This window comes from Agelaius tricolor, unplaced genomic scaffold (assembly GCF_023055355.1).
Source record: "Agelaius tricolor isolate 1412-34295 unplaced genomic scaffold, bAgeTri1.0.p SCAF_25, whole genome shotgun sequence".
NCBI classification, from domain to species: domain Eukaryota; kingdom Metazoa; phylum Chordata; class Aves; order Passeriformes; family Icteridae; genus Agelaius; species Agelaius tricolor.
In genome coordinates, this window is record NW_027269285.1 from 8,285,514 (window position 1) to 8,302,893 (window position 17,380).

The window sequence follows — 17,380 nt, forward strand, 5'->3', positions numbered from 1 at the left end:
ATTTGAGATCATTGCACAGTGCACATTAGTGCCAGCAGTATTTGGTTTTCTGAGAAGATTTGCATCCACACTTTGCTTTTGCTGCAGTTCTGTCCAAAGTTACAAAGTTTTGTGAGGGACTCATCCTTTTGCTAACTTCAGCAGTCTCAACATCAAAACAACTCCTCTTTTTTTTCTAGGTAAAGCTTTAGGAAAGTCAACGGCAGTACCTGTGCCATATGAAGAGATTCAGAGGAACCAGTCTGCTGTGATAGTGCAGGGCCTGCCTGAAGGAGTCACATTTAAACATCCATCAAATTATGATGTTTCCACCCTGAAATGGATTTTGGAAAATAAATCAGAGATCTCATTTAGTATCAACAGGTTATTTGTTCTTTTTCTTGTGCTTGTCTGTCAAATTTGGTTTTGTACTTAAGTAAAATTAATTTTAATTTTAAATTAAATACACTGCAGACTGTTTCTCTTAAACAGGAATTCTCTCTGTAATGTACACTACCAAGTAATTAACAATGTCTTTGCTAAAACTGAATTTTTCTTCCCATATTTCCACACAGGCCTTTCGTAGAACCAAAGAAACAGATAGGTAAGTTAATGCTTATTCAGACTAAACAGAAAAAGATTGGAACTTGAGTTTAGGTAGCAATAAATGTAGAGCATTTGGTCATGTAAATAAAGTGGCAAACTGTGCAGAAATTTCTAGACTGTGAGTTGCCTTACTTATAAGGAGCCCTTTCCTATATATAACCTTTCATTTATGCATTTGCCAGGAGCAGCTCATTAGAGATGAAATTCATTCTGTTTCATTCTTTGTCTTGATCAAATCCATTCTGTTTCATTCTTCATCCTTATACTGAATTTCAATTTAATGTGAATTGAATAATATCCTAGGAGAAGGAGAAGTGAATATAGGAAGGATTGCTTTCAGTTTTTAGAAGATGCCAAGACTTTCTAGTGCTTGGGTTCCACTACCCAGCTGATTTTGGCATTTATATTTAATTTTAAAAAGTAACTTAATCTTCTGAAGTGGCTAGGTGTTGTAGTTCCTATGAAAGCCTCTATATATGAAAGCCTCTGAGCTAGAGTGAGTATTGTAAAACTCTAGAGAGATTCACTTCTAGCTTAGGAGAAATCCCCTCTCCTCCTCCTTTTATGGTATCATGTTATTTTACTTGCTAAATACAGAAGTGTGGGGATTTGTTTTATGAAAATGATGAAGCAATCTCTGTGGGAATGTGGTCAAAAAGGAAAAATTTAATTTCTTAAGTGAAAGAGCCAGAAGTTGATGCTTCATTAGTAAAATTAGAGATGTGTGCCTATGCTCAGGTTGAGGACTAGAGATGGAATATTACAGAAATTCTGTTACTAATATAGTGCTATCAAAATACAAGATAGGTTTTCAGTGTGCTGTGACATTCTAAAGCTGTTTGTGTCTCAGTACAGCTTAATGGGATCTTTCATTATCTGTGAATAAGGAAAATATGCACATATGCTTATAAAATGTGAACAGGCTTTTGCTTTGTGAAATCAATGTTATATTTTCAATTTGTGTTGAAAGTAAATGGAGTACAGGAAATTCAAATATTGTCTTTTAACTTTCAGAAGCTGATGTGACAGCTCCTTCACGTTCAGTTATACCCCCATGTGAAAGGTGAATTTTAAATAATGTAGAATTTTTAAAATCAGCTATCTATTTTCATGTTGTTATCTTTGTCTTAATGTGCTTTTTCTGCCCAGCTGACCTTTGAATAACTTTTGCTTGCTTGGCATTATAAAAAGCATGAAGTTCAGTCTTCTCTTATTTTTGATCATTGTTTGTAAGGAAACTGTTACAAGTTAAACAAATGGTAAAGTTTCTCTTTAGTTTAATTAGCCCAATTCTTAATTCACAGTCTGTTAGTCAGGGGTAAGTTTGCCATGTGTTATGGTACAGCAGTGAGGGAGAACAGATGTAATGTTGCTTCCTTCCCCTCCTCGATTTGAAAAAAGTGATTTTTTTTTTTTAATTAGTAAATGAAGATACTGTATCTGTAATATATCAAAAAATTGTTAATGTGACAACAGGGATCAGTTTTCTGTACTTCTGTGTTTGCCTCTCATTAGATGCTAAACATGATCTGAATATTGGGTATGCCTCCAAAAAATGTAGGAATAGGAGATTGCTGGCAATTCAGTTGTAAAAAATCAGATAAGCCAATATGCAGGGGTTTTTAATTTTATGTTCTTGTTAGAAAAAATTCTGAGAGATTGGTTTTGCTTAACAAGCTATCAAGCTTTAAGAACTTCCCAGAAATCTAAGGTTTGTTTTTAATAATGTCATTGATTTTGATTTGCTTAATTTTATAGTTGTCCTCCTGTTAATGTGAAAACGGAACCAAGCAAGGATTCTGGTATGTTCAAAATTTTGCCTTTATTTGCAGGACAAAAAAAAAAAAAAAAAACCAAAAAAAACCCACCCAAAACCATATTCTGTTAGTTCTGTTAGAAGACTGAACTTAAGCAAAAACAGGAAAAAAAAAAGTTCCAAAAAAAGAGAAAAATAGCAAATAGACATCCTTGGTGACACAGAAAAACATCTCTTTCCTTGAAACTGTCCGTTTTTCAGTTGGAGTTTTTATCAAATATTAAACCCTAGCCAAATGCTTCCATTTCAAGAGGGAAATTACAAATTACAAAAATTTGTAATGCATTTGTCCTGGTTTAGGGCAAATTTGGAGGAGAATTCCCAAATTAGGGCCCCTCCAGAAAGCAAACCCACACGGCCTCTCCCCCCAACTGGTTCGGGAAGGATTCCTTGGAGAGAAGTGGAAAGAACCTGTTTATTTAACAGGCACAGCACCCCCAGCACACAGAATGAACAATACCAGGTGACACCACTCTAAAAAGAGATGACAAATTCAGAAAGTCTCTCTGGGGGTGCTCGCTCTGTTCTCAGTCCCTCCAGTGCTGGGGCAGCTGCTGCAGCCACAAGGTGCAAACTCTCGGTGTTCCCAGGTCCCAGTGTGGAGCAGGTTTGAAATGGTCAGAAAAAGGAAAGGAGAAATGGTCCAGGAAGAAAATTGGACAGTTTAGCTAAACTAACTAATGAGCAAAGCAAGCAGAAGCGAAGCAAGCAAGAGTGAGAGAGAGCAAAGGAAAAGCAAAAGCAGCAAAAGCAAAAGCTGCAGTCTCTGTGTCCCACCAGGCTGATAAGAAAACCAAAACAAAACTTTCCCTCTTCAGAGCCAGTCTGAAAGGTACAGAACAGAATATCCAACATTAACAGAACACGTGAATGGGGATACAAGCATCATAACATCACCCTAGGACAGCATTGTAGACTAAATTTATCTTTATGTAATTTAGAGAAGAATTTATTTGTTAATATTCCTAAAACATTGAAAATAACAAAATGACCGTTTTCCAGCTAAAATAGAAATAAAAAGTTCATAAATAACAAGATGTGTTCTTTGTTATTTAAAGATTGCCAGATCATTGCTAAGTTGCTCTGCAGGTAGCAGGTGATTGCCCAAGGCATTGTGATCTGTGGCAGAGTGATGCTGAGGTGTGTGCTGGGAGATAACAGCATGGGAAATTCCATTAAAGCCAGCCAGGCAGCTGGTGTGCTGGGAGATAAACTGCTGCCTTTCCCTTTTGCTGGGTTCAGCTGCACTGCTCAATTTCTTATTAGAATTAAGTTTTCATATGTAGTTCAGCTTTTTGCTCTTGTTATTTGTGCTTCACAACTTGAAATTTGTGGTTTAGGCACCCTCCATTTTTACATACACAAAGCATTAACATGAACTTTTTGCTAAGTCAGTCCCAGACTATTTCCTGCAGTTTTTAGGCATTTTAAGTAATTCTCACAGAAGAATGAACAGGAGCTTTCCCAGGTCTTTTAGCACAATGTGTGATAAAATATATTTTTTTCCTGTGGTAGCATGCAAAGAGGAAAGAGCCCATTTAAAAAATATTCTTCAGATCTGAGACAGCATCTTCAGGGAAGCCCAGTTTGTTGGGAGGTATTTAATCCTAGATTATTTCTGGGGTTGACCAAACTGAAACATAAGAAACCAGCAGGTCACTTTGTTGCCATTGTTTTAGCTCAACAAATGTGTAATGTTTTGTATTTTTTTCCTTTTTCTTTCTTTTTTTTTTTTAATAGAGACCAATGAGGATCATGGTGAGTGCTTTTTTTTGTTTGTTTGTTTTAAGAATCTGCTTATTATTGGTTTCCATATTTGATTCCTTTGTTGCTTCTACAGGAATTTCTTCCAAATTGTCAACAGTAACAATGAAACAGGAAAGAGATGATCCTAACTACTATCAGTTTAATACTCCAGGTAATGATACTAATTTTCATATGTGTTTATCTCATGAAAGGATTGCTTGCCTAAGTGTTGGTCCCTCCATGCCTCTCTTTTTAGTAATTTTTGGTCATTAAACATGCAGTTATTTAGCTCTGTTAGGATACAGCATTTCCTATTGTGACTGCGGTCACAAGGGTTTTCAGGATGAAGAAGAGACGAGAATGTTGACTCCATGATCAGAAGGCTTGATTTATTATTTTATGATATATGTTACATTAGACTATACTAAAAAGCAATAGAAAGGAAAAGGTTTCTTCAGCAGCTAGCTAAGCTAAGAATAGACAAGAATGAATAACAAAGATCTGTGTCTCAGACAGAGCAAGAGCCAGCTCTGCCATGAGTGGTCAGTAAATCCAAACACCCACAGGAGACCAATCATGGGTCTACCTGTTGCATTCCACAGCAGCAGATAACCATTGTTTATTTTGGTTGCTGAAACTGCAGCTTCTCACAAGGAAAAATCCTAAGAAAGGATTTTTCATGAAAGATGTCTGCGACATCCTATCATGTAAGTTTTAGGAGGAATACCAAAAGACCTAAAGAACAACTTCATCCCAAACCCATGTGTGTGTGTTTGGTCTGAAGAAGTTTTGAAACTGCTTGATATATTTTTCTGGGGGTACAATGTGCAGACTATAATTCAATGACTTTGTTAAATGGGAAATAAACCTTTCTAGTGATGCTATGTAGAGCACTGCTTGAATTTTTTATTTAAAGTTTCAGTAACTTTTATACACTGTACATCAAATAGTCAGCCATTCTATGATTCTGTGACTGAAGTGTATCAATCACTTCCTTTGTAGGAATGACCAGTATGTGTCAAAATTGTATTGAAAGGTTTATTTATGTGGACAAAGCAAAACAATATTTATGAGGCCCATGGCTCAGCCTCCATGTATGTTTTAAGTTTTCTCCCAGTTGTTTTGCCTCACCTCTGTGTATCTGGTTTGCACATTGACCTCAGCTAGGAGAAAACGGAAATTGTTTTTTCTTTATGTTGGCATGAATGGTAATTAAGAAATTGTGACTATAAATGGCAATATAAAATAAGTAAAACGTTAAATTTATAATTTTAACCTATGTGTACTTGTCATTAGGTTAATTGAGTAATACAGAGAAACAAGGGCAAGCTGCCACACATCTCTCAATGACAGTTACATGTTCAACAGTGAAGTGCAAAACAGCACATCCCTCAATTTTGTAATATTATATATTATTGAGATAACATTTTGTGTGTGTTCAGACATGAGGATTCTTGAGACTATTTTCTAATGTGCTTTAATAACTAACTAATAGGGATCTGGAATCAATATTTTCATCCTGGCATATCTCAAGAAATACAAGAGCATCATTCAGAGAGACCTCAACCATGGCATAGCAAAGTGTCACCCTTTGAGTGCAGAACTGGAGTGGTGTTAGGATTATCTGCTCTTCATATGTGTACATTGCCTGGCCTTGGAGTTTTACAGGCTAGGCAAATTAGTGGTTTACAGGCATGATTTAGTAGTGTAGTAAAAGTAGATACTGGTGTGAAGACAACCTAATCATTGTTCATTCCAATGCCAAGTCTTCCCATTCTTTTGCTTTTTATCCCCATTGTGGTTTTCCATTTCATGCATACAAATGATGTCAGAATTTGGCCAATAGCCCACAATGAAACTCAATGCCATCTGAAGAGAGTTTGCACTGAAATCTCTTCTTTACAAAATAGTGTCCATTGCACTGCATCTGAGAAATCCAAGTCATGCCATATGCTTCCAGAGTGAAGTCTAAGCACATTTGACAGGGGGGGATTTCTGTTGTCTTTCAAAGAACTCTAAATTTAAATCTTCTGATTGAGGGAGAGAAATACATATCACTTTCTTTCTGATAAAGTGGTGCTGTTAGTGTTCAAAAACACATAATCACATAAGTGATTATATGCAGTGATTTTATTTAAGAGCTCTGGGAATCGGGGTGATTTCCACCCAAATCTGATTCTGACCATACATAACTTTCATGTTAATTATTAAACTTATATTGTTCTATTATATACACAGATTTCAGCTAAACATAGCCCCCTTTAAATTTCCAACATAGTTTCTCACAATTCTTCTTATGGTTCTATAATAATTATATTTAATTACTAAACAATCATCTCATCTAACAATTCTATCTTTTATCATACTGCTTACGCAGGTGCAGTGATCTGAGAAAACACAAAGCCCAATATTTTCAAAGATTATTTTGAACATTTTCCAGGGCTCCACTATCAGTGCTTGAGGGATGACTCCCCCTCTCTGCCTGGCATTTAAAACAAGACAGAGTATATTTGTAAAAGTGATGGGGTGCTGTGAGCTAAAAGATGTTTTCACTTTCATGTCAAGTCATGCTGACTAGACAAGTAAAGCAGCTTCCCCTTCATTCTCTTTGTAGCTATCACTCTGATTCAAGCCAAAGGTTGTCCAGACTGTAGAGCTATAAATTCTGGAGGCACATAGGTGTTTGTGTGTGGGTGGTGGTGCTGTCCAAGAAGTGAACCTTTAAAAATTGCTTATTCTGAGGGGTGTTCCTGAGGAGTGACATAGTCTGCCCCAGCATTGCCTTTGGAGAGATGCTACAAAATAAAGAAAACAGATAAGGTAATACATTTTGCTAAAAATAAGCTACAGCAAAAGCCAGGCTTATCCATTTCTGAGAAGAAACAGCTTAAGTATTAGGGAACAGAAATCTGCTTGGGCTTCCTGGAGAAAGTGATTCACTGATAAAATTTAATGGTTGTATTTTTGTTCTAAGTGCTTCCTTTCAAAGATCTGTAATGCTGATCAACGTGCCATGTGCCTGGGTGGCACAATAATTCTTCCTGTTAATCAAAGAGGGAAATTCTTTTGATCTGGTTACCACTGTACTTGATTTTTGCTTTCCTTGGTTATGTCATATCTGTGTATTTCTGCCTGTTGTGTGCATTAATGCAGTAAAGTGGAAATGTATCTGGTTTTATTAATGTCTCTTGGTGGTGGAACTCTTTTAAATTTAATTTTCTAGTCCTTACTAAATTAGGATAGCAGAATCTATTGTTTGACATGTTTTAATTTCTGAAACAACTTTTTCATACTGCTTTTTTCCTCTGTCCAAACCTCACAATGTGGAAAAAATGTTCAAGTTTTATGAAATAATCTGTGTTGGTCACTTTTGAAAAAAAATCTAATGGTTTTACTACATGTATTGTAGTTTTTATCAGTATTACAGATAAAAGGACTGAGTTCTCTGTGCTTAATCTCAAAGGCTGTAAATCTACTAATTTTATCTTTTTAACTAGAGAAATATTCAAGTTTAAATGCATGAAAGACTATTAGTTTTCCTTTTTTACTGCTGTCACAGCATGTATTTGGCACAAAGATAAAGCAATTCAGAGAATACTTCAGAATATGGGGGTAAAACAATCCTGTCAGGATTTCTGAATTAAGGAATAAATGCAAAACTGTGCATATTTTGAGATATTTGGTTGTAGTGGGATGCATACTTTTTGTGTCAGTGCCTTATGAGTAATAATAATTGCATGTTCACAGGAGTTCTTAGGAAATGCCAAACCTGACTGGGTGCATCTGCTGAATATGCTGATTTAAATAAAAGCAAATTTAGTCCATGGAGACATTTTCAGCACACACAGGGGGTTGTGTTCTATTTCCACTCCCCCTAACAGCTGCAGATCACACTATTGGTATGAAAATTCTTTCTGAGAGGTGAGGCCTGGAGGACCACCAGTGTCTCTGGCTCCTTTTCCTCCTCGTTTTTCCCCATCTTTGGACTATGATCCAGGCTGTGCCAACATCAGTCTTTGTGGAGCTGTGTTAGGAACAAAATCAGGGAGCTCCTCTGAAGTAAACAGGTTAAAAAAAAAAGGGGGGAGGTGGGGGGAAACACTTTCCTCCAGCAAAGAAAAGTGGCAGGAGCAGATCTAAGCTGAAAGAAATGTGTTTCAAGCAAAGAACTTTGCATAGGTTCCTCACTTGAAATGCTGTTCATCTTTAATCTCTTTGAAAATCTGAATAATCAAATGAGGCAGAGCTGTTCAAGTTAGCATTATTGTAACCATCTAATTACCACTATTTTCTTTAATACTTAGATAATCACTTATTTGATAGTGTGTATGTACTTTCAGTTGAGTGAGATACTGAAGAAGTCTGATTGTGACAATAATCTGTGGGGTCGGCGGAGGAAGAGCCGCACTCAATGAGTGATCAGCAAATCCAAAGTTTATTGATAGCTCACACATATTTATATTGATGTTCATGAAGCTTATACATATTGCAAAGCTGAGCTCATTATTGGTTAAACACACATAAATCAACCACACCTACTTCTATACTCTAATAATTATTTTGTTTCTACATCTACATTCCTGTGGCTATTCTACCCAAGGCTATCTTCATTTTTCTGGCAAAAGATTCACTCCTCCATCTTCATGTTGCAGCAAGGTCACCATGACTCTTGTCAGGGATTGGACACTGCTTACTTAATCCCCAGCTTGTTTCCTCAAAACTTATCCAACAGCATCATGTCAAAGTGACCTTTCTCAGCTAGCCAATTATCCAAAAGCTCTCCACAATAGTCTTTTCTGTATTTTCTTTCTCAGTGTGCAGATGCAGTAGAGTTTAGAATATTCCATTGCCTTGTGAATTAACAGTAGCTTTTCTCTTGTGGAACTATTAATACTCTTGCTGATACATTTATGAACATATCTCTGAACAACTGGAATTTCTGGTCACCTGTATGAGCTTCTGCAGATTGCTTTTGCAAATGCACACAGAAATGATGGGATTTGCACAGAACAATTAGTCCAAATGAGTTCCAGTTACTCCTGTTTGCCACACATAGCAGGTTTTCCATGCCTCTGCTGTTTCTGTGGTGCAGAATGGCCTCTTGCTCAGTGTGGTGTTGTTTGTGCTGTAAGCAGCTCACCCTTCTAGCACAGCTGCAGGAGAGCCACAGCAGTAAGCAGCAGGGTTTTAGGAGTGTTCATTTAGTGTTAATAAACACTAAATAAACACAAATAAACATAAATAAATTAACACTAAATAACCACAAATAATTTAGGAGCGTTAATAACAGGTTAAGTGTAGTTTCTGTGCTGCTTTCTGCACCAGTCTTTTTTAACCAGTCTGTAGTCTTCAAAAGAACTGTTGTAATGAAAAGTAAACAGCCTTGGAATGTCATAAATTACTTTAATCCCTGTGAATTTATGTGTTAAATGTAGATAGGAATGTTGAGGTCAAAGAATACTCCTTAGGAATATTAGCTTTAATGAACAGGAAAAAGATCTAGTGATTAAAGTGTCCTTGAAGAAAGGCAGAACCATCAACATTTCTTTTTTAAAAATTAGTTTATTAGTTGAAACCTGCTGTTCAGCATGAGTCTCTTGACTGTTCAGTCGTCTAAGAAATGCACCATGCTGCCACTAACCCCATTTTTATTCTGTTGAACCAAGTAAGTAAGGATTTATAAATATTTAATATTTAACAGAGTCTTTCCAAAGTTTAACATTACAGAAAGTATGAAGTGAGCACATAATATAGGAAACTAGCAGTTATTTGGTAAATTCCTGTATGGGCTGGAAGTATGTGTTAGTTGTGAGACACCCTTAAAAACTGTTCTCTCTGTTCTCAAGCAGGCCCTTCCAAAACAGCAGAGGTAGATGAAAACATTGCTCCTGGAAAAAGTTACACAGGTAGATCTTTTACTTGTATTTTTTCCTCACATCTGTTTTAGAAATTGAGTGTGTAAGTTCTGATTTTCACAGCTTTGCTACTTGATTTGCCAAAAAAACTGAGGGTATTGGAACTTAAACATGAATAGAAATGAAAATTACTATTACTTTAATTTCCAGCTCTCCAAGTAGACAGACATGTAGATGGGAACTTAATTTCTTCCTTTTCTAAATTCAAAGAGGAGCATCAGGTTGATCACTCTAAAGCACAAGTTGTTTGTGTAAATTGGGATGTTTCTCAAGAAATTCAGTCTGTTTTATAATGACTTATAGACTTTAATAAAACTCAGCTTTATAAATTGTAAGTGCAACTTAACTATGTTTTTCAGGTCAGTGTGAGGTGAATGAGCACATAAATAAATAAATAAATAAATAGAAAGTCAGTGTTAGTCAAAGCAGTACCTTGGCAAAACTCTGTAATAGCTGAAATGCCTTTACAAAAAAATGGTGCAATTTTTTTCAACAGTTTACAGTTTACATTAAAAATATTGGATTGCCTATTTGCAAAGACTAGAAAATATCAACCTGCATTTAACACTATGAATTTCATAGTAAGGTCAGAATGTTCCTGCTGCCATAAATTTCTAAGATGAGGAAAAGGTCTTCTCAGTCTTGTTCACATGAACAAAATAATTCTGGAATTTCTGCAGTAAAAATCCTTACTTTAAATAGTAAGGATTAAAAATTGTTAAAAATTCCTTGTGTATTTTGACTCTGGTATCTTTTTACTTTATATTTGTAGAGGAAACCATCAGCATGGTATAATACTTAAGCATAGAGAGATCTAAAGGAAAATACTCTTCAAAATGTATAAGTGCAGCTTTACTCTCCTGGAATAACTAAAATATGTTCCTTCATGCACTGCTACTTAATTTTGATAGAGTTTCTGATACAATTAGCTTGCCTTTGTTTAACTGTAGTGCAGTTAAGTACAAATTGCTCTTTCTCACAGTGAGTGTTGATTGGCTAATCCTGCTTGTGTTGTTGGGGCACTCTGCCCCAACTAAAGCATTGTGATCATGAATTTCCCTCCTGTGTTTGATTGTTGGCCTTGCAGCCTGTTCTGGAAATCATCATAGTGCAGAAACAATGAGTCTGTAGAGCTGATAAAAAAATCCCTAATCTGTGGGGACAGGCAGCCTTTGTTTGTATTTTCAGTAATCCTGGGTAACAGAAGGTGATTTATGATTGTATTAACCCTAGAAAGCCAGGATGATGGAATTCCCTTCAGTCCTAGCAGCAGCTCTGCAGTGTAGCATGTGCAGTTTAGCAAGTGTAATATTCCCCTCCTTGCCTTTGGAATTGCTCAGAGGCTCATTGTGAAATATCTTTGCTTCTGTTTTTGTTGCATGCTGTGAGTGCAGGGGCTTCCTTGACAATGTAGTTCAGATGCAGAGGCATGGAGTGTTTGGTTGAAAATCCTGTCCTTGTCCACCATTCAGCAGTCCTGCTTTTCCCTTTCAGAGGCCTCCCAGAATGACTCATCAGACACAAGTGAGGATTCTGAGGCTGAGTTCAGTAATGAAGGTCAGTTCCCCACATCATTGATTTCAGACATTTTCCTATCCAAAATGTGTTTTCCAAAGCCTGCATTACTTGGCAGTGAATGAAGAGAATTGTGTGCTGGTGTTGAGTGTGGTTTGTTTTGTGCACTACTTGGTAAATGAGCCTGGTGGCAGATTTGACCTGTTTGATGAATTTCATTGGTTCCTGTTGGTTTTACACTGCTTTGAAAGTGGGTTCACAACATTTGAACTCTTCAATACAAAACATTGGTACTGTGTTTTGAGACCTGTGGTATAATCTATATGGTATGATATTACTTCCAGTTAGATAACAAAGGTATTCCCTATCTGCACAATTTATTCTGTGATTCCTTTTGCTCTTTCAATGGGGTTCTTACAATCATGCAATGCCCAGTCATGTTTCAGAAGGCAATGTTGTTTTCCTTAGGAAGTACAGAAGCAGCTTTGTTTTTTGCTCTCTTGTGTTTTGCACACAGATGTGCTTTTGAAGGAACAAGTTGTTCCTTCACAGTAGGAACAGGAGCTTTCTGAAGTTACTCAGTTAAGTAATTTATTACCAGATTTGGTTCCCTGATAAGTACAGTTCCTTCATTCTGTTAGAGTTTTAAATTAATGGCAGTTCCAGTGCTGCACTCGAGTTTTCTGGACATAAAACTAGTTTTGTTTTTTTTTTTTTTTTCTTTCTTAAAGATGATGTTGATGTTGGTGATGATAATGATGATGATGACGAGTACATGCCCCCTGAAGAGAGCTTGAGGAGCCCCAGTTCAGCTACTGAAGCTGCCAATACTGGGAGAAGAAATGCTGAAGAATTCAGTTTTGGTAAGATGAAAATTAAAAATTATTTTGTCTCCCTGCTGTGTTTTCTGAAAAAGTTTTGGGTGGTTTTGTGGTGCCAAAAAGTTCAGTATTATGGCAAATATAACTGTCATATCAACTGATCAATTAGAACCTTTTTGTCAGAATTAAGCTAAATAATAAACATTTTTGGAATTTCATTTAGTAGCCATGGGCTCTGTGCAGATGTATTGTGACTGTATAATCATCATTGTTGGCTACCTTGGTTGTTTTTTGTTATTTGATGTGATGACGTAAATAGACACACAGAGAGTTGGGATTTTCTGGTTGTGTTCTTTCCTGATCCCTCATGTTGGCTTCTCCACAGAACCACATCCATGCACTTCAGTTTAGTCTGGTTAAAGATGCTTCACCTCAGATGTTTTGTGATCCTATACCTCTCCTTTATTCTGTGGTTTGGTTTTAGTTGGCTTATGGGCACATTAATCTGTCTGCATTTATTAGGTTCTGTGCAGTCAGAAATGTCTTTATAAATTTGAAGACAGGCACCAGAGTTCTGATGGCAGTGAAAGAACAGATGTGGAAATTCAGTTATAGCCTGTGAGATGTGAATGTTTTTTGTGAGGATAAATATTATGAAGCCAAGTGATGCAGAGTCCCCAGGCAGGTGCAAAGGAGAGTTGTTTATTGCAAAAAGCAGGCCCTTTTTAAGCAGGTAGCCCATAATCTGTTACATTCCATTTTAGTAGATCCCATACAATCCAACCAACCATGCTAAACCACGATGTGAGCACACCATGGTTATATAATTTGTTTTTCTGCCTCCAGTGCAGCTGTGTCATGTTCCCATAGTCTTTTTCTGCTTAGCTGAAGTAACAGGCCTCAGCCATGATTTTACAAGGGTAACAAGGCCATTGTTTCATAAGGTTTTACCAAGATGGTTTAGATGCAAAGGCATGGAGTGTTTGGTTGAAAATCTTGTCCATGTCCATCATTCAACTGTCCTGTTTTTCCCTTTCAGAGACCTCCCACCATGACATGTCAGAAATAAGTGAGAAACCTGAGGTTGAGGTCACCATTGAAGGTCAGTACCATGGGTCCTGAATTTCAGTTGGTTGGGTATTTTTCTATCCAGAATGTGTTTTCCAGAATGCTTTCCAAAGCATTACTTGGCACTGAATGAAGAGAATTGTGTGCTGGTGTTGAGTGTAGTTTGGATTGTGCACTGCTTGGTAAACAAACCTGGTAGAGAAGTTTTTGAAAACCACAATATACTGAAGCATATTGGACTTGGTGGGCTGCTTTTGAATGATTCCTGACAGCAATTTGTATCTTTGGAGTAATTTTTAGGTGTTGGTAATGAAAAATATTCATTGAGCAGACAAGATGTTAAAACATTCATTCTGGAGAGCACATTGCTTTATAACCACACTGTGGTTAGATGTAACATCTGGAGTTAACAAATGCTTCAGGGAAGAATGGTACCAGAGCAGAAAGGCAGTGTTGCAGGTGGTGTAAGCAGAGCCTCAAGGTGTCTGTCTGATATTGGTAACTGTGAGATCCAAACCTTTGCAGGGAGCAGCTCCCTTTGTCATCCAAGTGGCTCTAAAGCTGCCAAGCAGTGTCCCTGCAGTTCCCCTGCTAGGATGTTGTAGGAGGTGATCTGTGTTTCTTGTACTTGTGCATGAGTGTCCTGGCACTGCTGTAAAACACTGCTGAGATTGGCTTTTGCAGTGCTTGCTTGGGGAATTAGATTAGGAGCAGCCAATCAGCAACTTAGAAAGTAGGCAGGGCATTTGTGAGAAAGTGGACACTTCTGGCATTACTTTCTGTGTTTTACAATGCAGCATGGAAATAACTCCACCATTACCTTGACAGAAAAGTTCATATGAGAGGAGTCATTCAGTTCTGCTTATATGTAAAGGTCTTTAGCACAAAAGTAAAAAACCATTTTTTCCTTTTTTTTTGTTTTTTAAAGAAGATGATGATGACTACCTACCACCTGACAAGAGACAGAAGAGCACCAAGTCGGGTAATGAAGGGGCCAGTGCTGGGAGAAGAAATAGAGAAGACTCCAATTCTGGTAAGATGAAAATGAAAGATTATTTTATTTCCCTGCTTTGTTTTATGAAAAGGGTTTGGGTGATTTTTTGCTGAAAAAAAAAATCTATATATTGCAAAAATTACTGTCACATTAACTGATTATTTAGAACCTTTTTGAGAGAATTACAGAAGCTAAAAAATTAAAATAGAAGAGCACTTTTGGAATTTCATTTAAGAGGCATGGGATCTATGTAGATGTCTTGCAGCAGTCAGATGTCATCATCCTAGGCTACCTCTGTTGGTTTTCATTATTTGACATGATGATGTAAATAGACAGATAGAAAGTTGGGATTGTCTGGTTGTGTTCTTTCCTGATCCCTTCTGCTGGGTTCTCCACAGAAATGCATAGATGCCCTTCAGTTTAGTCTGGTTAAAGATGCTTTACCTGGGATTTTTTTGTGATCCTGTACCTCTCCTTTGTTCTGTGGTTTGGTTTGGTTTGCCTTATGGGCACATTAATCTGTCTGCTTTTATTAGATTCTCTGCAGTCTGGAGTATGTTTTTTACTTTATATTTTTGAAGGCAGCTCCCAGAGTTCTGATGGCAGTACAGGAACCTATGTGGAAATACATCTCAAATACATTTGAGATGTGAAGTGTTTTTTATGAGGACACATTAACATCACTGGAGATTTTTTCACGGATATATTTGGAAAGATAGCGCCTAATTGAAACTGTACATCTTCTCCAAGCATTCTCTTTTCATATTTTCACCTAGTTGGCTTTTATGATTTTTGTTTTGTTTTACTTTTCATTTCTTTCATTGCTTTAAAACACAGTAGTGTTCCAAGGAATGTGGGGCCCTCTCTGGAATGGAAAGATGACTCCCTTCCTCCAAAGTTTTAATGACTTTGAAATACATGGCTTCCCTGTAAAGGAATGGGAAAATGAATAACAGTTTTTTACTAGTCTGTGTATTATAGATGAGTAATGCAATTGACTCTCACAATTAAAGGCAAATATCCTGTATATATGTTAGGAGCAGTTTTATAGATTTATAGGTACATTTTACCCTCCCTTGTGTTGTTATCGGGGGCTGGCTTGGTTTTGGGACATTTGGGAGGGTCACTCGTTCCTGTGGCAGCACTTGAGCTCCAATCAAGGTGTCAGGCAGTGATCTCCAGTACCTTATAGCAAAGGAGGAGTCAATGGACAGAAGTTTGGGAGGGGATAAAGGGTTAAAAGGTGAAACCTCTATTGTGTGGGTGAGCAGATGATGGGAAAGATCCTTTACTCCTGGCGCTGTAATATTTTCTCTATTCACTCTTCTGCTGTGTTTTTGATAAGGTTTAATAAACCTTCTTAATTTTTGGAAGTGAGTAGCATTTCTCACACATGTATATATCTCTATCTATCTGTCTATTGATATCTATATAACAAGATGAAAGAAACAAGCCCATCAACATCCGCAACAAGCCAAAAGAAAAAGCGCATTGAGGGCGTTTTCCTGCCGGTGCAGCGATGCCCACTGCAGTTCCACCCCCAGCCAGCAGAGGGCACTCCTGGCACCTGTGGCGGCTGTGGTGCCCGCCCGCGGCTGCAGGGGGCGCTGTGCCCCAGGAGCGGGGCTCCCTGCGGGCAATGGCTCCCGTGAGGGGGGACACGAGTCAACGCCCCCAGGCCCCTGTAAGAGACGTCTGAATGTCGGGTCCAGCTGTCTGTCTCTGCCCCGACACGGGTAGAGTGGTTCTTGGGTGGCACGCGATGCAAAGGACGAGTCTGGACTCTTCAGCTTTTCGGTCTTCAGGTTGTTTATTATTTCTTATCTACAAAATTTTTCTGTCTGCCCAACAGAGGTCTGATCTGCAAGCAGTCACAGGCACTCTCTGACCACCCACGGGGCGGTCATGTCTTTTTATACTAAAATCTACGTACACAATATTTACCTTGATTTCCCAATGCTTTTCACCCATGTTAGCAAGTGCACCTTCACCATAAACCAATCTCTAAGTGCCAACATCATCACAGGAGATGGAGGACAAGAAGAAGAAAGAAGAAGGACAAGACACGCCCTGATCCCTCCATCTTGTCTCCATAACCCCCCTGTCCCAAAAACCTTAAAGTCTATATCTCACCCTCTAAATGTGTCTCTTCTACACCTTTTACTCTAAAGTGATTCTCTTGTCCTCAGACTCTTGTTACTTCTGTGGATGGATCAAAATCAAGCCACCAAACACTCTTGGCAACATTCCAGGATTTTCGAGACCCCCAAGGGTTCTCCTGGCATCTCTGGACATCGGGAACGATGTGCTGAGATCCCACATCTGAAGTTTGCCTCATTTGCCTCATTTGCATCACAAGGACAGAGACTTGTGACCCTGAGGAGCCTGGCTGGAGCTGTGGCCTGGCTGAGGTGGATGCTCGCCGAGGGATTGTTGGCAGCTGTGTTTGCAGAGCCGCTGCAGTGCACTGCTGCGAGCAGGGCCTGGCAAGGGGCAGCTCGCCATGTGTGCTTACACCTGCTTCAGGACAATAGCCCGTGAATTACCTCTTGGCCAAATGAGCTTTCTGGGGTAACTCTGGTGGTCCCCCATGGAAAATCCTTCGTCTGTTTCACGACCACTGTGACGAACGGAGACTGAAGTCCCCTCCCAAGGACTGAGACTGAGCCCCCTATAATCCTAACACAGCAGGGGCTGGCCTCACTGAAGGGAGATGTTTGCCACGTGTTGCCTGCAGGTGTGGTCGTTGGACCAAGAACAAAACTGCTCTCACTCAGTGCTGAGAACATGACCTGTTCTCCCTTGGCGCCTTCAATACACCTATTGTGTATAATTCTTCATTGTACCTGTTCCCCCTCAGTGGTTTCAATAGAATTATTCTCCATTGTCTTTTACCTGCTCCCCCCTCAGCGGAGGGCTA

At 38.3% G+C, this 17,380-nt stretch overlaps 1 protein-coding gene across 1 annotated transcript in view; it reads left to right on the plus strand.

The window, feature by feature from the left end:
• GTF2I (general transcription factor IIi) overlaps positions 1–17,380 on the plus strand; it is a 73,610-nt gene that overhangs the window by 19,093 nt on the left and 37,137 nt on the right. The window contains exons 5-15 of the mRNA XM_071447689.1: positions 180–363; positions 555–583; positions 1,600–1,648; positions 2,344–2,387; positions 4,142–4,159; positions 4,242–4,319; positions 9,994–10,053; positions 11,557–11,619; positions 12,309–12,440; positions 13,438–13,500; positions 14,395–14,499. Coding sequence (XP_071303790.1) covers positions 180–363; positions 555–583; positions 1,600–1,648; positions 2,344–2,387; positions 4,142–4,159; positions 4,242–4,319; positions 9,994–10,053; positions 11,557–11,619; positions 12,309–12,440; positions 13,438–13,500; positions 14,395–14,499 — 825 coding nt within the window. The remainder of the gene's footprint in view (positions 1–179; positions 364–554; positions 584–1,599; positions 1,649–2,343; positions 2,388–4,141; positions 4,160–4,241; positions 4,320–9,993; positions 10,054–11,556; positions 11,620–12,308; positions 12,441–13,437; positions 13,501–14,394; positions 14,500–17,380) is intronic.